Source organism: Rhinoderma darwinii, chromosome 8 (assembly GCF_050947455.1).
Source record: "Rhinoderma darwinii isolate aRhiDar2 chromosome 8, aRhiDar2.hap1, whole genome shotgun sequence".
Taxonomy (NCBI): Eukaryota; Metazoa; Chordata; class Amphibia; order Anura; family Rhinodermatidae; genus Rhinoderma; species Rhinoderma darwinii.
In genome coordinates this window covers 10,000,671-10,024,890 of record NC_134694.1, presented here as the reverse complement: position 1 = coordinate 10,024,890, position 24,220 = coordinate 10,000,671, and the positions used below count along the sequence as shown (strand labels likewise).

At 47.0% G+C, this 24,220-nt stretch overlaps 1 protein-coding gene across 2 annotated transcripts; it reads right to left on the bottom strand.

Annotated features, from left to right (window-relative positions):
* Positions 1-3,211: 3,211 nt before the first annotated feature.
* On the bottom strand, positions 3,212-24,125 carry UBA1 (ubiquitin like modifier activating enzyme 1). Of its 2 annotated transcripts, none has more exons than XM_075835012.1 (26): positions 24,021-24,125; positions 15,551-15,664; positions 15,399-15,457; positions 14,454-14,622; positions 14,231-14,365; positions 13,883-13,989; positions 12,923-13,013; positions 12,693-12,825; positions 12,497-12,594; positions 12,266-12,412; positions 12,005-12,181; positions 11,815-11,925; positions 11,653-11,733; positions 11,276-11,431; positions 10,613-10,778; positions 10,298-10,494; positions 9,325-9,389; positions 7,486-7,681; positions 7,321-7,395; positions 7,055-7,244; positions 6,865-6,953; positions 6,571-6,663; positions 5,155-5,346; positions 4,971-5,072; positions 4,510-4,610; positions 3,212-4,129 (listed from the first exon to the last, which is right to left on the bottom strand). In XM_075835012.1, the coding sequence occupies exons 1-26, from the start codon at positions 24,075-24,077 to the stop codon at positions 3,994-3,996; spliced, it is 3,237 nt and encodes a 1,078-aa protein (XP_075691127.1). In that variant the 5' UTR covers positions 24,078-24,125; the 3' UTR covers positions 3,212-3,993. The 2 variants fall into 2 exon arrangements, with proteins under 2 accessions (XP_075691127.1, XP_075691128.1); XM_075835013.1 differs by lacking the exon at positions 24,021-24,125 and adding an exon at positions 20,892-20,993.
* Positions 24,126-24,220: the final 95 nt, after the last annotated feature.

Sequence of the window (24,220 nt, the reverse complement as noted above, 5' to 3'; positions counted from 1 at the left end):
AGCAAATAACGAACTGATTCCAAGGAACGTACGAGTAACAGGAAGAGGCTGTGATTGACGCCTCAAATCATCCAATCAGAAGCCTGACACCCACCAGTCGCATCTGGTGACGTATAATAAATGGGCAGGTCACATGACCAAGTAGATTAGGTCACCATTTTGAAATAGGGCAAACGTAAATTAATATCGTCGGGTGCAGCTCCGCCCTGTAAATGCCTAACAAAAGTATAGTCCCCAAAAACGGCTGAAATGCTGCATTTAAAGGGCAACTACCGTGTATGGATAACTATTCCCATGGCTATGCTTAGGGCTGCATTGCCGCTACATGCTATCCTAATAAAAAACACGAGTCACAATATAGGATCTACTGATATATAAAATAAGCACGGCCAAACCTCCCAACTTTCAAGTATCGCAAAGAGGGACAACCGCTTCTTCTTTTAAACCACGCCTCTAATCCCACCCATACACACCCGATCCAGCTCACACAGTATCACACTCCCATAGTGCCCCCCCACACAGTATAATACCAAATAACGGACACCATACGGTATAATGCCCCATAGATGCACCCATACAATATAAAGCCAACACAGATGCCCCCATATAGTATAATGCCCAAACAAATCCCCCCCCCCCCATACAGTATAATGCCCCCCTAGTGACAGTGCCCATGTAGCTAATGCCCATATATAGTGCCACCCCCACACCCCCTGTAGGTAGTGCCATTGGGACTCCCTCTGGGAGTGGAATCCCCAGCCAGCCCTTCTAGAGGGAAGCTCTGATATTAGTGACGTCAGTGGCTACTCCTTGAGCGAAAGTCCCCTTGCAGACTCTGGCCAGGGATTCTGCTCCAGGAGTAGCCACAGTCCATATATGGACAGTAATGTCAAGGGCTTCCCCGAGCACAGCGCTTAAAGTAGCGTTGTGCCCGAGGAGCCAATGGCGAGCGGAGGAGCTCCCTCCGCTCGTCCACTATGAACTAATTCTGAAGCAGGGAGAAGATGGTTCCCTGCTTCAGAATTCGTTTGACAGCAGGACATACAGCGGGACACTGCCCGGAATCTGGGACTGTCCCGCTGAATCCGGGACGGTTGGGAGGTATGGGCATGTCTGCGCTACTAGGTGGAAACTAAACTGCGATAATTGTTGTCCAATGGTGTGTAACAGTAATGCCCGCAATCACCTAGGAAACAAAATGGTGCAACAAGTTTAAGGTTCGGTTTACATCTGCGTTGTTCATTTCCGTTGTACAACTGTCAGAACAAAAATGACTGCAGTGCCGGATCCACCACATGACTGACACCAATGGCACCTGACAAATTCTGTGGACTACGAGGGTAAGGCCCCACAAAGTGGCAGTATGTGCCCGACAGCTGCATCGGCACAGTTGTCAAGTAGTTAATGGTCGCACATTTTTGCATGTAAAATGGCTGTTTACCTGCAATCGTGCGGTCATAAAGGCAGACCTCCCAACCGTCCCGGGTTCAGCGGGACAGTCCCTTATTCCAAGCGGTGTGCCACTGTCCCGAGCACCTGGGGGTATGTCCCGCTGTCAAACTAATTCTGAAGCGGGGAACCATCAGCTCCCTGCTTCAGAATTAGTTCAGAGCGGAGGGAGCTCCTCCACTCACCGAGGACTCCCCGGGCTCAGCGCTACTGTCAGCGCTGTGCTCGGGGTAGCCCTTGACATTAGTCTATATATGGACAATGACGTCAGTGGCTACTCCTGGGGTGGAATCCCCGGCCAGTCGGCAACGGGGATTCCGCTCAAGGAGTAGCCACTGACGTCACTGTCCATATCTGGACATCGACACAATGGCTTCCCTCTAGGAGCGGAATCCCCGGCCTATGCTTTAGCTGGGGATTCCGCTCCTAGAGGGAGTCCCAATGGCGCTATCTACAGGGGGCAGAGGTGGCACTATCTACAGGGGGCACTGTGGCACTAAGTAAATGGGCACTGTATCTACAAGGGCCCTGGCACTAGGGACAGCTAAGAGGGCATTATACTGTATGGGGGCTTTTGTTTGGGCATTATACTGCATGGGAGAATGTGTGTGGGCATTATACTGTATAGTGGCAGCTATGGGGGCATTGTACTGTATGGTGGGTATTATACGGTGCGGGCTGAATCTGATGTGTATGGGCGGGGTTTGAATGGGATTAGAGGAATGGCTTAAAAGAAAAAAAAAATGTGTGGTGCGCACGGCATCGTTATCCTTGATACTTCAAAGTTGGGCGGCATGATAAAGGATGTTTTCATTCAATGGGTTGTCCAGTTTTTTTAAAAAACTTATTTGAAGAATAGGATATCAGTTTTCTAATATACAAGTACTGTAATTCTGCTCTCTGATGTAGGAGGGGGCGGCGTTGTTATTGCTCAATCTCCGCGCAAGCCGATGGTTACATAAATACAGGGCTGATGGGGTTACATGACCCCCGTCATCCCTGTCTATTACCCCCATCATTCCTGTATATAACTGCCATCATCCCGGTATAGGATGATGGGGAAAATACACAGGGATGATGGCAGTTATATACAGGAATGTTGGGGCAATACATAAGGATGATGGCAGTTATATGCAGGGACGATGGGGGTTATAGACAGGGATAATGGAGTCAATCATCCCTGTGTATTACCCCATCATCGATGCATATACTGTGATCCCTGTGTATTACCCCACATTCCTGTATAGAACCCCCATCCCCGTGTGATGATTACTGGGTGTGTGACAGTGCAGGGAGCTGGGTGCCTGTAATTAGAGCAGGGAATACATATGCAAATAGCAGAGATCCTGCCCGTATATTGCTGGTCTGTGCAGCGCCCGTTCCTCAGAACGATTCCGGACATCCCCCTCGGACCCCTTTCATTGAGGAGTTCTTAACGTCCACAGGATCCACTTTCATTGGATGATTCCTCGATCACACATTCTCAGTACACTCACCACCGGGGGACGACACACCCCACAAGGTTAGCAGTTCTTGTAATACTGGCCCCGGCTAGCCCGGCATTGATGACCGTGCCACGTCTCAAGTCCATTTTCCCATTGTATTGTAGATTGACACAGAAACGAATCCGTTATTTTATGCCGTGTCCGGGATGACGTGTCCATACAGAAAAGATTGAATCGAGAAAGGGCCGATGTCTGAAAGTGGCCGTTCAGTTTCTCTGTAAGCCGTTGTTCACATACACAAAAAGTCCAAACTTAAATCCTTTCGTATTTTTTATTTTTTTTCAGATTTCAAACACAGTATAAAGAGACATTTCTACAAGAACAGCAGTACTGTATTTCTCATTACACTAAAGCTATGTCTCACTGCTCTTTAGCCCTCGGGTCACTGGCACGGTCTGGATGTGGTTAGTGTGGGCAAGGCAAAAAAAAAAAAAATGAAATAATAATAATTTGCTCTCCATGCAGTTGGTATTACAAGTAAGAGCTCAGCACTCTCCAGCTCAATTCTTAACAGCCAATAACCCTTCTTCCTACAGAATTGGTCTCATGCGGCAGAAGGGTTAAGCAAACTTGTGCACTAAACGACTAACGGTACAAATACACGGAGCGGGAAATGTCACCGGCGGCCGGAGCCTCCCGGGGAGAAGCACCGAAGAGACTGGACAGATTCAGGGGGGGGAAAGGATCAGGCTCGGGAGTGAGCACCTCTAATAGGGTGACGGGACGGGGTGCAGGTTTAGCTGGATCTAGATGTTAAAAATGGTCATATCACGGAAAATGATCACAAACCTCACAAGATACCGGACAGGTGATGGGATTACGTTACAATGAGATTCGTGCACCCCCTTAGTCATGTTCCCTTCACCGCACTGAAAAGGTTAAATAGCAGAACAGTCAAGACTTTAAAACTCCCAAAACTTTTTTCAATTTAATTCTTTAAAACCCACCACCCCCCCCCCCCCCTAACACCTGGGCCCATTTCCAATCTGCTCCAGAAAACCCTCCCATAGGTGCATTGCAGCTGGAGATCCGGTGAAGATCAACGGATAGTGTAGCGGACATAGGGGACCTCCACATCCTCTCCGTCGTCGTCATTGCAGCACAGCTCAAACACCAGAGCTTTTACGTGTTTCCCGATCTTCTTCTTCGACACTTTTGTTACAATTTCCGTCATCCTACAAGACGAAAGATACCAGAGAGTCAATAGGAGCGATACAAAGCCCGTCTGGTCCCATACTGCGGTATTCACTAACCCCTGAAACCCACCCCCCAGAGTCCCTATTGAAATCAACAGCCTGTCCATGTAATGTGAGGTCATGCAGGGTGGTCTACCAGACAGACAGGCTCAATAATAACTGAAGGGAGATCCCAGGACCCTCATCCAACTCAATTTCCCTAACAGGATTGGATAATAGTTTTTCTAAACTAGACCTTTTAGGCCAACACTACAAAAAGATAAAAATGACATCACAAAAGGAATGGTGGTAAAAGCTGCGATCCAATTGGTTGGTGCCGGAGCTCATCAAGGTCACGTAAAAGAAATGGAGACACTCACGGCAGTTCAAGACGTTCCTTCAGCTTGGCAGCTTGCATGAAAAACGAGTAGAGCATAGAAACTCCTTGTGACAACATCGTGATCTCCAGCTTATGTTCATTCTGCAAACAAGAAATATACAAAGGTTTATACACAGCCCGGCTAGTCAATCAACGACAGATAGTCACCCAAGTGGATCGTACAGTATGAAAGCGACTCAACCCCCCCCCCCCTCAATACCAATTCAGAGGACAAACAAATGAATGACAGCTCTAGGTGAGATATTGTGGCACCCAAAATGTGTTGTCCCTTCCATTTCCCAGGGGATTGAATAGAGAATGGAGCTCCCTTTGCCCAGACTGAATTCAGAACTTTTTATCAAAGCGCCTCATGGTCCCGGAGGAGGATCAAAAAGGGAAGAAAAACGAAACGTTCCTTTGGATGATTATTACAGGAAAGTGGTATATAAAGGACTTGCTTACCTTAAAGTAGTCCAGAAAATGTTTCAATGTCATCTCCTCTCCATTGTCTTTGACACCCTTGACTTCAAACCGGTCCCAGAGAGTCCATTCATGTTCATAGTACTGTGAAGAGAGTGATCGTTCGCTCAGTGGAGATCAAGGAGAACGGAAGGAGCCAAGTCAATCACATAAGAGGACAACTCACCTTGTGCTTCGGCGCTGCAATGGGCTCGGAGAAGCCAAAAAATGGGAGAGCCAGGTTCATGAAGCCGTTCTTGAAGGATTCGATCTTCTTGTGTCCCTGAACAATCTTGTAGAGTTCCAAACACACTAGGCCGACCACAGCCGCTGTGGTGGTAGCAATGGCTGGAATGATTTTCCCTGCTATCAACTTGCTCTGCGAAAAGCAGATGACAGAACAAATCAAGAGCAGAAAAACGACTGAAAACCATCAGATCACGCTTTGCGGCTTCATCCATCACAGGAGGAAACTCTGTAAGGCCGAGCCGGCAGGGGGTTCCCATTTCAGATTGTCCTCTGCTACGCGCTTTTACCCAAACTTCTACCTAGTACGTTTCCGTCACATCTAAAGGGACGCGTTCCTAATCTGGTTCCATGCCGTGTACCACTTTCTCTCCCCCGCAAATCTCTGGCTAGGGCTGCCCAAGCTGAACATCGGTGACTACTCTCCTTTGAGCAGGCGATCACGATAGCAGAATTTGGACTTCGGTACCGATACTTTGTGTAGCTTTGCGATTCTCGATACCAAAACGATACTTTGCCAACAATGTTAATTAAAAAAAAAATATATAAAAAAAAAAAAAGGTTTATTTTCTGATGTGAGGCGCGTGGTGATTCATTTTCAACCTACATGTATGTGCCTCACACATGAATAGTAATTAACCTCATCGTGTTTCTCAGTCATAATGGACGACATTGGGTTAATGTGAGGTGAATGACGGGGTTAATAATTATTAACGTGAGGCACACGGAGGTTCAAGATTCATCACACCTCGTGCCTCACATTAATAAGGCGAAAGAAAGCAGTTTTAAGGTTATTTTTTTTACAGCGAAAACAAATGACGCTATAAATTTGTTGCGCCGGTTCGCGAATGTGTATATTTTATGTATGGAGACTTATTTTCATGTTCATTGTAAAAAATATGTGTATGTATTTGATTAAAATATTTTATACTTAACATTACTTTATTTTTAAACTTTAATGTACAGGCATATATGTATATACGGATAGTACACAGGCAGTTGTTAGGACATACCTCAGTATGCCCTAACAGGAAATATCGTCAGACAGCCCTGGGGTCCTTAAATGGACCCTGGACTGTCTGCCCATATATGGTACGTCCCTCGATCGCGTCACAGGGATTCCCTGTGACGCGATCCAAGGGGCACCCCCCTTCTCATTTTCCCCTTGAATGCTGCAGTCAGCTTTGATCACAGCATTCAGGGGAATAGCGGCAGAGATGAGAGGTTTCTCCGATCACATTGCTCCATCTCCCCAACATGGACCCAGTCTATAAATTATGGGACCCTACTGACATCACCAAGCCATCTGCTCAAACTACAGTTGTAGAAGGGCACCTATTAATACCAGCACACATACCTTGTGACGGTCTGCGGGTGGGATGTCATAGTTTTCAGCTCGCAGATTAGAGGCAGCCACAATGAAGTCCATATGAAAATTTGTGTCGTCATCCTACAAAACAGACATTTAGGGTAAGTTCACACGTAGCGTAAACGCTGCAAAACTTACGGTCAGATTTTCCGTGCAGAAATTGCGCAGCGTATTAAAGTGGCAGCAAAGTGGATGAGATTATCAAATGTCATCCACACGCTGCAGATAGAAATTGCACAGAGCAGAGGACCCCTTTAAAGTGCAAATCTAGGATTACTTTACCTTTTCAAAATCGATAGGAAACATTTTGAAACCAGATAGACTTTCTAAGGTAGGGAGACCCTGCTTCAGCTCCTCCAGACGACTGTCATCTAGAAAAAGACGACAATTGTGTCTTATGTTAATAGCAGTTCTCGTAGTCCATCCTAAAACCATAAACAACCCTCTCCCATACACAAGTACAAGATCGTACCCAGGGAAGCATGTGCATTTTGCATCTCTTGGTCTGATACGTGGATTTTCACTCCAGATTTGGGGGTAAACTGTGCCACTTTGACAGATTTAAGGATTTCTAAGACAGCAGCTCTGTCTGTGGATCCAGCAATACCATAGGATTGTGCAAAGAGGTTAGCACCGGCTATGATATAGTCCAAGTGCAAGGCCTGGAAAGGAGAATACAACAGATTAATAAACCTATCAATTCACAGCACGTCCAACTGCACCTTGTTAAAGACTCACCGTGTCCCCGTCGAAGGACAGTGCGTGAGGACATCTTTTGGGGCCAGACCAGAAGGGTGCGCCAGAAGACGTCAGCTAAAAAACAAACCAAGACGCACCGGTAAATACGGATTTCTCTAGTGAAGGGACACCAGGCCGATGGCTTCTCCTCTTACGGCCACTAACCTGATCTGGAGGGAAGTTGTGCAGCAGCTGACGTATGTTGTTGGAGTATTGAATATGCCAGTGATTACTGGACCAGGTCACACATTCTGTCCAGCTCTTGGGCCGGTCGTTAATTAGACTTTTGTACACGGCTTCAATCACCTCCAGAGGCTGAGAGCCGGGCAGCTTCAGAGTCCTCTCCATGAATTTTGGGTCCCTGAGGAATGACATGAACAGTTATTAAAACATAAGCGCCACTTGCTGAAACTCAAGCTGCACCTATAGCCGATACAAAACGAGCCACACGAATAACACAGCCCCTCTATTGGATATTACGAAATAAAGTAAGGCTGGGTTCACACGAGCATGTTACGTCCGTAATTGACGGACGTATTTCGGCCGGAAGACCCGGACCGAACACAGTGCAGGGAGCCGGGCTCCTAGCATCATAGTGATGTACGACGCTAGGAGTCCCTGCCTCTCCGTGGAACTACTGTCCCGTACTGAAAACATGATTACAGTACGGGACAGTTGTCCGGCAGCGAGGCAGGGACTCCTAGCGTCGTACATCACTATGATGCTAGGAGCCCGGCTCCCTGCACTGTGTTTTGTCCGGGACTTGCGGCCGAAATACGTTCCGTCAATTACGGACGTAATGACCTCGGGTGAATCCAGCCTAACTAAACTTTTGACATGGGGGTCGGAGTGCGTGCTGTGCCGCTTAGTTTCTGATTGATTTTCCTTGGAGCGGTGTACGGGATAAATATAATAGTCTGAGTCGGCACATCGCTCCGTGAAAAGCCAATCAGAAACGCAGCGGCACAGAACTGACACGAGCACTCCTCACGCTACGTTTTAATCGATTGGTGGGAGTCTCGGCGCTCGGACCCCCATCAACCAAAACTTCTGACATGTCAAAAGATTTATAAAAGTTTAGTCACCCTTGTAAAGAACACCGCTGATATCTCATAATGGATCAACTTGACTCCTGACAATCTAATTCCCACGTGCAGCTATTCAAACCACTAAAGTGAACGTCCGGATTCAGGCAAAATGTAACCAATCCGCCCCCCCCACCCACCTCTTTCCCAAGATGCTTTGTGAAGATTTTGGGTGCAGCCACAGGTGGCACATTTTGGTGCATAATTTTCTGCAAGTTCCAGATTAACGGGACAGTTGCAAAAAATGTCTGCAAAAAAACCTGCCGAGTGTGACTGCACCCGTACACAGACTGATACGAGAGGATAGGCTGATCAGCCGGCTCCATCTAATCAAAGCTCCTAAAAGGGTTAATAAAAAATATATGGCAAACGGATAACAGCAAGTTGTGTTCGCGTGTAAATTTGAACACAAAAATCGAACGGCCCAAAATTTAAGACGACCGTGCCCGTGAAAGATTAGCGCTTTTTACTTAGCAGACAGAATACATAAGTCAGCCTATAAAAAAACGCGGGTTCATAAGTTAACCCTGAGCGGTCACCCATGGGTGCGGTTTAGTCATTGGGAAGTTAGAGCACTTAAAGCTGTATCATATTCCTCTCTCTAAAATCAATTCCAACATCGAAGGGGCACAACGGGCAAACCTCATACACTGCGTTATGCCTAGCGCAGGTGGGGGTGGTGCATGCCACATTTTCTCTGTGATGTTCCTTGAGCTCCAGCCCCCTAAAGCCCTGAACTTGTCATAACAGAGTATTATTTGTGCATGGTGCGTTCCTTTAATAAAAAAAAATAAAAATCAAGCGAGAAACGGTGCTCACGTAAATCTTGCATTTTGTTTCATTATCCAAAAAAGGAAAACTACAAACTGCTCTCTGCCACGTTACCAAAAAAAAAAAAAAATACAGATTAGACACTCACGATAAATACTGATTGACATTTTCTGCTGGTTGCTTGAAGAGTCCCTCAAATTCATCCCGAGCCCACTGAAGATCAAAAACATACAAGATGTGGTCAATTCCAAGCACATTACCTGCTGACATTCATTTGAACTGCATGAAAAAAAAAAAAAAAATCTTCTACAGGAAAAAATTTAAGAAAAATGGATGAAGCGACGTCTAGTTTTCCTGGTTTTATTTAACCTTTGCTGTCCTTCTCTATGGTGATCTAAATAAGGCCTGCGATGAACCAGTCACATAGCGATCGTTTACTTATAGATCCAATTATACAGAACGCATTTAGAGAGGATTTCCCATGAGAGACAAGTTGGGGGTCCCACCTATTGGGAGAACAGGCTCAGCTGTTGCCGTAATTCCCATAGACTAAAACCAGAGAGACGCAGAATTGTGGCACTCTCTCCATTTCATTTCAGCCTGAAGCCACCTGATCAGGTAGATCGCGGGGGAGAAGGAAACTCCTTTTAGGAGTCGGAGGCAAAACCCCCCACCTATCACAAATCCTGTATAAAACGTCTTTCATAGGAAACCCCCTTGAAATCAGATAATTCCTGAAAAATTTAAAGGGAATCACTACCTATTTCAAGAGATTAGTTCTTGCCATTCACGGAAATATTAGCTACACATTGACCATTACATTTTATGCCATTCCCCAAAGCAGACAATTAAATGGATTGTACGGGATTAGAAACACATGACTGCCTTCTTTCAGAAACAGCGCCACACCTGACTCTGGGTGGTGTCTGGTATTGCAGCTCCGCTCCATTGGAGTGTATGCGGCCAAACTGCAATTCCACGCACAACCTGTGGACAGGTGGGGCACTGTTCTTGGAAGACAGCAAACATGCTTTTCTAATCCTGTACAACTCCTTTAGCTATTACACTTCAAAACAATTTCTAGCACCCAACACCCACCCCTCTTTATCCAGTTGCCCCACCTGTAAAGTATGCTCAATGGCATTGGGGAAATTTTTCAGGGTACATATAGGTATGGACTTTTCTGGGGGGTCCTGGCTTGAGCTGTACGACTCTGTGAGGAAAGGTATCACAACTTGAACATTCCCTTTGGTTCCCAATGTTCCAGATTCCAGAAGTGGCTTCCGGTAATACACACAACGGCGGTCCATGTACATCCCTAAGGGACACAAATATAGAAATGAGTCCAAACCAAATCACAAAATAAGACCAAAAAAACCAAGACCGTGACCATTTTTGAGGCCTGAACTAAATGGTATTATTTGCCGTCCACTTACTGGCATCCACGTTATCAAGTGCATTGGCCACGCCATCTAGTGCCTCAAAGAAATCATCGTCGTAAACCTTCTCAGTCTCCGTGCCCACCCGATTCTGGTGCCCTGTGACGTTCAGGTTTGGGTTCATCTGTTTAACCGCTGCAGCTGCCGTTTCAGATTTCATTTTCTGTTATTAGACAGGAAACAACCAAGTCAGTTTACTGGAAACCAGGAGCCGGCTGACGTACAGAAAAGCCTCAGGGCTTGTTCAGATGAACGGGATGTACGTCCGGGCAACGCGCGTGATTTTCACGCGCGTCGCACGGACCTATATTAGTCTATGGGGCCGTGCAGGCAGTTGGGTGATTTTATAGCCGCGTGAGTCTGCTGTGTAAAAGTCACGACATGTCCGTTCTTGGTGCGTTTTTCGCGCACACGCACCCATTGAAGTCAATGGGTGCGTGAAAACCACACATGTCACACGGAAGCACATCCGTGGGACGCGCGTGATTCGCGCAACAGCAGCGAAAAGGATGAATGAAAACAGAAAAGCACCACGTGCTTTTCTCTTTACATACATCCAAAAGGAGTGTCATAATGATGGCGGCTGCACAAAAAGCACACGCTCGTGTGAATCCGGCCTTAGTAACATCGTGTTAACCTGCTTGTCTATGCTGCACTCACCGTAACATCCCATGGCCTGAAGAGGAACTGTCTGTTCAGATTGGACTTTTCTATGGTATCCATGTCCGTCACAAATACTTCGCCGCCCTCGCCAGCCCCTAAGCCGATCATCGCAAAATTTTTCAGCAGCTCGCAGCCAATGGCACCAGCACCAACCTGTATAGGAATAGCAAAGAGATACGGATGCTACAAATATTGCTGGAATTTCACACCAATTTGGACAACCCCTCACTCTCCCTGCAGCGGAGATGAAACATTACACAGCGCCCATTGGTGTAGTATATGGACAAGCCAGGTCCTCCGCTGGGAGATCTGCTATGTGCAAGTCATCTCCACTGTGGCTAATAAAAGGGGAGGGGGGGACGACGACCACATACCAGAAAGTACTTCTGTTTGCCAATTCTCTCTTGAAAGTCAGATCCAAACACAGCGATCTGCCCATCATAGCGAGTTTTCTTCTGTTGGGGGATAAAGCAGAGAAGGTATAATGCAGAGGCTGAAGTCATACAGTAAATCACGTGCAGGAGGAGATTACTTACAGGACTACAGTTCTCCTCGTTCAGTGGCGAGTCTTCGTTTTCGTCGGGCAAGCATTCTAGGGCATCGAAATACAGCCACTGCATGACTGGCATAAACTTCCCCGACAAGGCCTGCGGACAGATAGACAGTCAAGTACGACCGACAGCAATGAGCCGCAAGAATACATAGACCGCTGGACGCATGCGGTACCTTCATAGCTTCCTGTGCCGCTAATCCCCCAATGAAAGCGTTAACAGGGGCAAGGTTTCCAGTGGCCTGAAAGGACAACTTCTTCAGAAGACTTTCTTTCAGCTCCTCCTGCTTTGCAGAACCTGATAATTTATCATTAATGTCTTTGGTAATGGCCAGCAACTCCTTCGCATCAGCCTGGCATAAAAACAAAAAAAAAAAAAATCATTAGAGACGTCCAGGGCCCTGCATGCTAAAGACACAAGAGGCGCGGGCACCAACCTCATTGCGTGGTTTTGGAAGCCGACCATTCTTCTTCTGGAAGGCATGCAGGCCCTGGAAGCCCAGATGCAACTGGGACGGATGGTCGAACTTGGCAAAGTCTGTAATAATAAACTCTGGATCCTGGAGAGATTCCTTTAAGGGTTTCTAAAAGTAAAAGAAAATAAATCAAAAGACAAAGAAAACACAGATAGGATTGACTGCTGAATCCCTAGCGGCTCGGCCACTTACAAAGCTGATTTTTTTCGGCATTTTTACTTGGCTGACAATGCCCCCACGGATGTAGTCCGAGAACTTGGTTGTGTCGCAGATGCTAAACGTGTAGGGTCCTGCATGGAAGGAGCAAAGATGATGCAAACATCCAGGGACACTGTAACTGCCATACAAGAAGGGACGAGACCAGATGAATGTAAAATGACCATCATACCGAGTACTTTAATTTCCACTGGATCAGAGTTGTTCAGCTCGGTCATGCCTTGTAATTCAGTGAAGGTTACATAATCGCCACTTTCAAAGCCGTGTCGAGCCTCATCCAGGCAGGTAACCACACCCGGGTGATCCTAAGGAAACAAACCCGATTATAGAAAACTGTCAAATTCTACAAATACAAATTATTATTTACAACAAGAAACTTCCTGGGACACTTTGTTTTCTTACCTTTGTAATCATTGAAATCATGGCACTTAAGGGCTGCTCTCCATTGGGGTCCAGGACAACCATTTCATCACCGAAGTCACAGAACAGCTGCCTGTAATGGTGAAATTCACTGAATGAAATGAGATCACTACATATAACAAACCCCTTCAGACTAAGGCCTCATACACATGAAGGTAGTATACATTTTATTTTTTTTACTGTCTGCAAATACGGATCCATAGTCATGTGCACATCTGGCACTCTATCCGCAAACACGGTCGGTCTGTGGTGCATCCGTATTTACATATCCGAAAAAAAAAGGTGAGGCTACAAATGTCACCAACATGTCCCAATGCCTTGAAAATTCACATGATCGCTCAGGCACCATTTTTGTTGGGGAATCCCCTGCGGTCGCATAGCATCCCTTCCACAATTATGTACGGCTGCACATCCATAAAAGGCCGCAATTTTGCACGCGCCCATTGGCTTCTCGGGGCGAGTCAGTGCCGCAATTGCGGACAGGAATAGGACATCCGGATATATATGGAAAGGTGTCCAAGGCCAATAGAAACGAATGGGTCCGCAGATTATCCGTAACTACAGATAAAAGCTACGGTCGTGTGCATTGGGCCTTATAAGTTACTCGACATTCGTAACATTCCGGATCATCATTCTCAATTATCAGACAAATATGGATTGCGATAAAACAATTCAGTAAAACAAAAAGTGAATGTGCAGCCAAAAACTAAATTTTTAAGTCACGATAAATTTGACATTTAATTATTTCCACCTATGATCCCAACGTGACTACTTCTCATGACCATAAGAGAAATTCCAGCCAAAGGCCATAATGGCATATCCATAGGGTAGGCCATAAACGCATTACGCTAAAGTACACCTTTCAGACCAGAGGATACCCCCACCTTACTGGTCACACAATGAATCCCCACCCCACATAGAATTAGCACAATCACCACTCACCCGAACAGACCCCTGGTGTTGGCCACAATGAACTTTATATTGTGACCATGGCAGAAATCTCCGACTCGTAGCTGTTCGTCTAGAGCTAAATCGCTGAGAATCACAAGCTGAGGAAAGATGTAAAACCAGTAACAAAATGGAAAAAAGTGATGACGATACTAAAACATAAGAGGTTTTCACGCTCATTGCTTTTCCATTTTTAATTAAATGGATAACCCCCATGTAAAGAGAGAACTACCATGTAGGACTTCAATGCCAACATATCAACGTGCATTCCCATGGACAATAGTAGCTCTGTCTAGTCCAAGGGGATCCCATTGACAGGATCAACACGAGCCATAAACTTACCTGGAAGTTCACGAGGAATTCTTCTGTCAGGGAGCTGCTGGAGGCGCATACAGGCACGTAGGTGTTGAGCTCGGCCAGTCTGGGGTGGGCAACCTCTGCCCGATTCTTGCCAAGGTCATCCTCACGGAGGTAGAACTGTCACACAAAAGCCCAACCGGGCGGTTATTCATCACAGGCAGACAAGTAGTAAAACTGACCAGATATTCTATAGCCGTCTGCTGACCTGAGAGGAGAGATCTCCCCACTCGGTGTTCGCTTGGTCATGGATGGTGACGGACTTCACTCCTCCCAGGATAATGTTCTTCGCAATCTCCACACCGAGACCGCTCATCCCGGAGATGAGAACATTGGAGTTCTGCATCCGCTTCATTGCCTCATGGCCCAAGACATAGCTGAAAGATACACCAGGCATTAACGGGAGAAATAAAAAACATAGTCCTATATTCAACCCCTTCCCCACACAGTCACTATTGCGGGCTCCTAGATGCTAAAAGCGTCAAACAATTGACATGATCCCTGAGCACCTTAAAGGGTAACTAAACTTTTTGACGTGTCAGAAGTTTTGATCGATGGGGGTCCGAGCACCGAGACCCCTCTGATCGGTAAAGTGCTGGGGTGAGTGATTTGCCGCTTCGTTTCCCGAACGCCTTTCCTCGGAAAGCCGAGCGAGCGGTGTACGGAGTCATAGCCTTTGTATTGAGCCTGTGCACCGGTCCGAGAAAAGCCTATCAGAAAGTAAGCGACACTTCGTTTTAGCGATTGGTGGGGGTGGCAGCGCTCGGGCACGCACCGATCAAAACTAATGACATGTCAAAACTTCAGTTGCGCTTCAAAGGGGTTTCCCTAACAAAGCGTATACTGCAATTTCATTGAAGGCTAATGTACTAGTCTCTATATAAGTTCAGGGTAGTACGGAGCTGCAATATGGCACCCATAAAAGTCCATACTGTACCCCATATCCCTCAGATTTTATACACGGTACTTTTCATTGGACTGGATATTCTTGGTGCTGAACATAAGGCGTGCACACGGGGCGTTGACGGCTACAAAGCATTGACCCGCAGGGACTCCATGTACACGGCTCTAATAACATTATATAGGTGACTGAACAGCTCCGGAGTCCTGTCAGATATCATCCCACATCCGCTCCAGCACAGCGAATACTTACAGCTGACGAGAGTAGAGGCCCTCATCAATCTCCGCTTCATTCCCGTTCCGAGCCATGCCCTAAAAACACAAAAAAAAAAAAAAACCTAACATGAGCGCCAGCGGAGATTTGCACTTGACCTTAAAGCCGCGATCAGCCCGCTGGACACTCACGTTGGCTGGCGCTGTCTGCTCGGTGCTCACAGAATTGGAGGATGCGCAGTTTGAACCCGTCTTTGTATCAGATACGGCCACGCGACGCTTCTTAGTCACCGGCGAGCTGGACATCTGAATATAAAGGAACAGATCAGATTACAAGACAGCGGGCAGAGAATCCACCAGCAGATAGAATGATGGACACCAAACAATAGCCCCCCCACGCAACAGCCGTGACCCCCGAAGACCAGTAATCCAGGACAGGATTGTAATAGCACAAGAGTCAAATCCGTGACGAAATCCCCGTCCCATTGATTTTAATGGGAAATCCGTGCGTCTGTACAGACGTCGCAGAAACTTCCCTGTGTCAATACGCGACAGGTCACTCACTTATTGGCGCGGAAAAAGCAGACGGATTTACATACGCAGAGTAACACCATTGAATGGGGTGAATTCCTGTATGGATCCGCAGCACATCAAACTGAAAGTCTGCGAATAAACACACGGATTACGCCATCAAAATTCAGACCCCCCAACAAGCAGAGCGGCTTCTCTAGCGGTTATCACCGAGTCTAACAAAACATTTTGCTAGTCACATCAAATGAATGGACGACCACGTAATGCCATGGCCGAGCGGCTAACCACTCTTAGGCCCCGTTCACACAGTACAAATTTTGCATGCTTTTTTTTTTTTAAGCCAAAACCAGAATTGGATTTAGGAGAGGAGACACTTTAAAGGGGTTTTTCCACGAGGGACTTTTATGACATACCCACAGGATAGGTCAAGTGTCAACTCGCAGAGCTACGCGGTATCCGTAACTCCCATAGATCTGAATAGTAGTCCTGGAAACAGTGTAGCTCAGCGAGTTGCGCTGTTTCCATATCTCCCGACCATGTAATCAGGAAGTGGCCGGGAGTCAGCGTGAGCAGAAAAAGGTAGAATAAGGTTTATGGGGCCCCGTTCTAGAGATGGGTGCGGGTCCTAGAGGTGGGGCCCGCGTCTATCTGACATTAACGACACATCCTTTGGATATGTCATAAATTTCCCTCATGGGAAAACCCCTTTAAGGCCTTCCTTTATATATTACTTCTGTTCAGATTCCTTTCCTGGCTTAAAAAAAAAAAAAATACATGCAGAATCTGCACTGTGTGAACAAGGCATCAGGGTAGGTTTTCATGACCGCTCTCTTGAAACAGCAACAATACAGGTGAAACAGTTTACATGCGATTCATCAAAAGACGCCGCGAGGCTGAAAATGGTGTCAATACCCGGTTAAACGCGCGCAGCTTCGCCATGAAGTTATCGGCTGCGTTGCTTGTACAGATAACGGTATTGAAACCTGTTTGGGATGCTTCGCCCGTTTGATGTGCGTTCAAAAAAAAAGACTCACGTAAATGTGCCCTTAAAGAGTATCTGGTCATTGTGGTTCATAGAGGGGTCTCGAGTGGGGACCGACACCACAGAAAGAGAAGATTCCCCACACGGTAGTGAACGCTCTCTGCAAAGCGGACACCACGGGGATCAATGCGGGTCATCTATGGAGAACGCCGCCAGCAGCTCAGAGCTACACAACCGCGCTGACCGGAGGTGCCTCGTGCAGACGATCGTAGCGGCGTGCACGGCCCCGGATTACAGCACGGACGGCCCACGGTATGTCATCCACAGGCCGTCCGCAATCACGTACCGTGCACACACAAGACGTGCATGGATTTCAAAGAGGCCAGGTTTTTTTTTTGCAGTCCAGGTTTCGGGCAAAGCACGGACCACGGAAACCCATAGGATAGAACGTGTCCTATAGTATCCGCAATGATAGCACGCGGACGCAAATGCTCAATCGTGGGCAGGAGGCCCAAAACAATCAAAACTTCCAAAGACCAACAGAAAAACCAAAAACTTGTGTGCCAGCAGCAGAATTATAGGCACATCGGCCCCCTGGCAAGTCCTTTTGGTACTAGGTTTAAAAACACAACGTCCAATGCCGCAGTTACAGCTGACGCGGCGCGGACACAATACAGACGGACATCCCGCGTCACCGCAGTCCTATCTATGGCCGCCCTATCAAGCCGCAACTTCTACCAAGCAACGCATATAGGGAGAGCTGCGGTTTTAAAATATGAATGGTAAATAACCACGGCAATTCCCGGTAAGGCCTCACACGGCCGTAGTTTTCATCCACAATTGCGGTCCCATTCATTTCTATCGACCACCTTTCTGTAGATTTACGAATTGTGTGTCCGTAGAAATGATCCGCAAAATATAGAACGTCTTATTCCTGTCCGTAATTGCGGCACGGACACCCCCTTAGAAGTCTATAGGCACTTCCGCAATTTGGACAGCTACGGATGTGGATCTGCAGACAGCTAAAAACCCTTCAGGTCGTGTGAATGAGGCCTAAAACGCATGCCCCGTGGCCGCGCAGCGCACTACTGCAACGTGTCAACCTCGTCTGACTTAGGCTGGGTTCACACGGTGCGTTTTTGTGTTTTGGTTGATGAACTCCCATTGAACATGGACGTTTAACTACCAAAACAAGTGTGAACCCAGCCTTACAAAGGTGCAGGGCTCGTTGGAATTTATCAGAGCTTTCCTGTAATCTTTTTCAAATTGAACAGAATTAGGGTATGTGCACACACACTAATTACGTCCGTATTTGACAGACGTAATTAGGCCGCAAGTACCGGACCGAACACAGTGCAGGGAGCCGGGCTCCTAGCATCATACTTATGTACGATGCTAGGAGTCCCTGCCTCGCTGCAGGACAACTGTCCTGTACTGAAAACATGCACTGCACTGAGTTCGGTCCGGAACTTGCGGCCGAAATACGTCCGTATATTACGGACGTAATTAGTGTGTGTGCACATACCCTTAGAAGTCTGAATGACAGCAAGATTATTTTTTGGTTTCCATTCCCTCACAGCAAGCAGGGATCTTAAAATGGTAAGGCATTTACACCACAAAAGGAAAAAAACAACTCTAATTTGCATATGGAGAGCTAAAAATCTGTGGGTAAGGGGGTAGTGACAGCTAAAAAACCCAGAACCCTTACACAACGGTGACAAACAGAAACCATTAGCAAATCATCCGTCACCGTGGAGATCAGTGGTGAACGGAAGTTTCCTTTTGCCTTTCCATTGACTGGTTCCCCCGACGGAACTCAACGGAAAGACAACGCTGATGTGAACAGGCCCTAAGGCCAGAGTCACACGAATATGGGGAAACTCGGACGTGAAAAACGTAACATTTTTCAATGTTGACGGATCCGGTGCAAATGGTTTCCGCTTGTCGCCGTTGGGTAAGGGTTCCGTCACTGACAGAATGAATAGCGCAGACGACTACGGTATTGATGCCGTCAAAACGATGGAACCCTTACCCAACGGGGACAAGCGGAAACCATTTGCACCGGATCCGTCACCACTGAAATCAATGACGATGCAAACGGAAGCCTCTGGTCAGGGTCCCGATCTGACAGGAAGCGGACGGAACGTCAGAACAGAACCCTGACGCAGATGTGAACGAAGCCTTAGGCCTTTTTCACACAAACGTGTCCGTTTTGTGCGCGTAAAAAAATGCAGTGTTTTTCCTGCGTTGCAGTTCTGCGTGACATCGGTGTACGGCGCATGTTTTTTTTTTTACATAAGCCAAACAAATAAGGTGTTTTTATCATTTATTTTGCAGCTGTCGCCTGAATCACGCACTGTACACGGATGTGCGTCCGTGTGCTGTCCGTTATTTTCACGCACCAGTCGACTTCAATGGGTGCGTGATGCGCAAAGAACGCACAAGTATGGGACATGCAGTGAGTTTTCAGTGGACACACGCTGCATGGAAACCACTGAACGTCTGAATGGCACAGTTCCGGGTGACGTCCGTTGTTTTAACGCGCGTCACACGGATGTGAAGTACGCTCGTGTGAATAAGGCCTTACTGATAGAAACGGGTGGTATCAGTTTGTATCCGTCACCCACTGACTTCAATGTTACATTTAAAAAAAAACAAAAAAAAAAAAACGGAAAGCTCCGGTCAGGCTTCCATCATTTTTGACGGAAACAATAGCGCAGCATACTACGGTATTTCTTTCATCATAAAAACGGAAACCTGACGGAATGGAGCAAAACGGATGAAAAATAAAACTCATGGAAATCAATGAGTTTTTTTGACGAAAAAGTTAACTTCCGTTCTCGTGGTTCTCAGACGGATACGTTCGAACAGAAAACAAAGTTGGGCATGCGCCATTTTATCCAGCAGCTGCGACAATTTTTGTCTTCAGTGTAACCGGGCGCGGCTTGTTGGTCACAAAAGTGCCTCAGAATTCGTAGAGTTAAATCGAAATACAGAACATTTGCAAACCAAAGTCTCCAAAAAACCGCACGTAATCATCCGCATCACTAAAACGATGGCTGCATTAAAACCTTTCATAGCGCGGCAGACGGCGTGACGTCATCGAACACCTGACACGTCAGACACGACCCCGGGTTATATTACAGAGCAGCGCACCGGCGTGGAAACCCCCGGCCCTGCAGCCTGGACACACGGGGGTTAATCTTCCCCAGGAAGCGCTCGGTCTCGGGTGGCGTCTGCTTCGCTCAGTCCACGCCCAGGCCTGGAATCCATCAGCGAAATTCAGAGCAAATGAATTAAACCTGCGTCCCCCAATAGTCCACAGAATCGACGACCACCACATACGTGTAACGTCATATGAACACGGGGGTCCCCAAAATATCATGGGGGTCTCCAGGAGGAAGAATCAAAACAAGTGCAAAGGAAAAGTGGAGCAGCTGCCCCATAGCAACCAATCAGCTCCTAGCTCTTTTCTTTGTAAGAAATAAAAGCAGAGACCTGATTGGCTGCTCCACTTTCCGATGAATCTTCCACTTTTCTCGCCCATTATACGACGGATGAGAGAAATCTCTGTAACCCTTTCAGTACAGCACGCCGTGAGACGTATTATTACAGCGTCTGAATGAAGAGTCATGTCCTTAACCGGCAACCTACGGCTGTCAGGGCATGCTGGGAGTTGTAGTTTTACAACAGCTGGAGTGCAGACCCCCTGCCCTAGACTAACTCAAAAAAATGGCGCAAATTAAATTGCACAAAAGACTCAAATGTGAATAGAAAATATAATAAATGAAGGATACAATATACAGGGTAGAATCTGTAGTATATTGTACATGACGTATATAACCGCAGTGTACAGATGGGAGCGTTGTGTGTAGTCTCTGCAGTCACACAGGCGTTCTGGATGACTCAGTGACAGGAGAGTTCGGGTTGACAGGGATAAAGTGGTCACCCAGGAATTTAAAGGAACACCATTAGAATCACGCACGACACGTTCATTATGTTCCGGTACAAATCACTTACCAATCCCACCGGGGCGCGCCCCGCTCTTCTCCCTAAATCCACGCACAACCGGCTACGGCCTAACACAAAAACAAGATGGCGGCTGCCCGGAACACGGCAGAATAGAGCGCAGCGCGCCCGGCCTCATTAATATACAGCATAGGCGGGGCCATCATCGTCCAATAGAATCGGGAGATTCAGCAATACCACGCCCATATACCCTGCGTCTGCTCTGACAGCTTCCAAACCACGTGTCTGCGTGTCAGAGGAGGGGGGCGGGCTAGAGTGGAAGGACCATGGAGCGCGCCTCACCTTATCACGTGAACAGCACCGACCAATAATCTCTGGGGAAGGAATGTAAAATGGCGTTGCGTTCCACAGTGAAACGCACTAGCCATCCTTATCAAATATGGACGTCTTTTTTTGGGACATGTGACATAACGGTATACATGTGCATCCCATGTGTTAGTCCAATAGAAAGCAAGTGAAGCCACATACACACTATATTTAACATCTATATGTTTATGCAAAACTCATATGGAAAGCTAAGCAACAAGTGGCTCCCCAAATGCAGAGACGTTATAGAGCAGGGGTTGCTGGGACTTGTTGTTCCTAAAATAATGGCTGTGCACAGGTAGCCTAACTGTGCCTTGCATTGTAAATATGGCTTGTGGCAATGCATACAAACATTTGCTTAAATACTGCATATAGACGTGCTGCTTTTTTTCCAGCAACATCGGATTCAGACCCAGAGGGAAGTACATAAATTCTTCTCTGCATCCTTTCTTTAGATACAAAGGTCTGCGACCTGTGGCGAACTACAACTCCAAGCATGCCCCACAAGCTGGGAGTTGTAGTTTCACAACAGTCGGTAAACAATAGGTGGCAGATCTTAAAGGGGTTGTCCGCGATTAGAAAAACACGGCATATATACATTACATATGCAGAGCTCCTGTCACCCAATCAGACTGCTGCGCCCATTGTCCGTTAACCATTTGCGTGGAAGGAAGGCGAGGGAATTGGGATGAGATTGGAGGAGAAATCACTTTGGAGTATGAACATGATGCGTACAAAAAATAAAAATCCGTTTTTTTTAACATCTTATTTCTATGTAAAGATCTGACGGCTTGTAGTTGCAGGACCGAGGCCTGAGGCCGCACTACTGAGAGATTCTCATGACATGTTCCATTTTGATTTGTTATTCCAGCTATCCAGCTATTGGATAGGTGATACATTTTAGATATGTGGGGGTTCAAACGCTAGGACCCTCACCGATTGCTTTAACAGGGGACCACGGTCCTACATTCCCCCCAGCCACGCGACCGCAGCCAGGAGGGGTTTGCACACAGCGTCAGTCGAGCACTTGCCCTGATGCTCCATTCTATGGCTCAAGCAGAAACAGCCGAGTACAGCGCTCAGCTGTTTCTGCCAGTGACTGACTGAACAGAGCATCAGGGATGTCACATGCTTGATCACCGCTCCTCCGAAACTACTCCTAGCCGCGGTACTGCGGCTGGTGCAACCAGGGTTCACCCTTCTAACGATCAGTGAGGGTCTTAGCAGTCAGACCTCACCGATCAAAGATTTATCACCTATCCAGTGGATCGGTAATAAATCTTTCAGGTTGAAATACCCCTGACCACTTGGTTTCCATGACACCTATCAGAACAGGAAGTGTCACCAGAATCTTAGTAGTGCAGCCTCAGGCTTGGGGCCTGTAATTCTAGTTCATCATATCTTAGCATAGATGTCAAACATTAGAAATGAAAGCAGCAACCTGATTGGATGGTACGGGCAACTGAACTGCTAGATCTGAAGTCTGCCCCATTGTCTTTTCTGTCAGACATTTTCTTTAGCGCCATGGGGCAAGCATTGGCGAGTTGCTTATGACATATTACTGTTCTTTGTTTCTGGATGCATCAACATATGAAGTCAGAATTGCAGGGCCGCTGCTTCGTAGAATCATTTACAGGACGTGCATTAAAATTTTATTTTCCAAAAACACATAAATCAGCTGAAAATTTCGCAATGCATTACAACTACATGCAAAATCAGTGTCCTGTCTATCCTTCATGGGAAACAATCAAGATCTGATACCAGGTCCGTCATCAAACCAAAAACACGGGTACCTGTTCCCGGCCAGTGAGAAGTGTTTCACTATCATTCAGATTGACCATAAACCTTCGCCAAGAACAGGGGACCGGACACCCCCAGCACAGGAGGTACCAGCGGTCGCACATTTATAACCGATCCCGTTAACAAAATATTTAAAGTGAACACACAAGTGATACAATTGCATAAAAAGCAATTTCCTAACATAAGGTGAATTGCGCCCCCTAGCAGCGGGACACGAATACACATTCATCCGGAGGTCCAGATGACCACCACACGATAGGTGATAAGTGTTTGATCGCTGGGGGTCCCACCAATCACAAGAACGAGGGTTCCTAGTCCCCTTTGTGAACGGTACGGAAGTCACGCTGACGCTCCTTTAATTCTCTATCGGACTGACGGAGATACTGCAGCCTAGTACAGCGCTAGTCAGTTCCATAGAGAATGAATGGAAAAGTAGCGCACATACGTGGCCACCGCTCCATTCATACAGAGGGTCTCGGGACCCCCACTCTCGTGATCCGTGGGACCCCCAGCGATCAAACACTTATGACCTATTATGTGGACAGAGGATAAGTTGTTATGGTGGGATAACCCGTTAATGTAATTACTAGTTATACAATTGCCCGCTATATATCACACATCCAGTATGTTATTATATGCAGCTCCTATCATGTATAATAAAGCGATCTGCGACTCTCCAGCAGTTGTGAAACTACAACCCCCAACATGAGGCTGCCAGGGCATGCTGGGATATGTAGTTTTTTCAACAGCCGAAGAGCCACAGGTTGCAGAGCACTTCTATATAAAGCATCAGTGCTCCATCATACAGCAGCTGTACACACAGCCCATCTATACAGAGCTCCACGTGCTTCGGGACAGTCTTTGTAAGCTTCCCCCCACCCCCACATTGTGCGCCTTATACAGCCCCCCCTCCGATCTATTATATGCATATATGCTACGAATCGCCCATCAACCCCCCTCAAAACAGAGCACCTGAGCCAGCTAAGGCCTGGACCGGCATCCCCAGCTTGTTACCTGGGAACGGTTATCACACAATGAATTGTCACTGTCCCTCGCCGGCCGCTCCTCCATGTCTCCCGCGTCGCATTAAATGACGTCACGGGAACGTCGCATAGTAATGACGTCAGTGAAGCTCGGCAGTCTACTGGAATGACGCAATTGCAGGCGCGACTGGGAGAGACCACTTTTGGTGTAAGGAAGGGGGAGATGGCTGG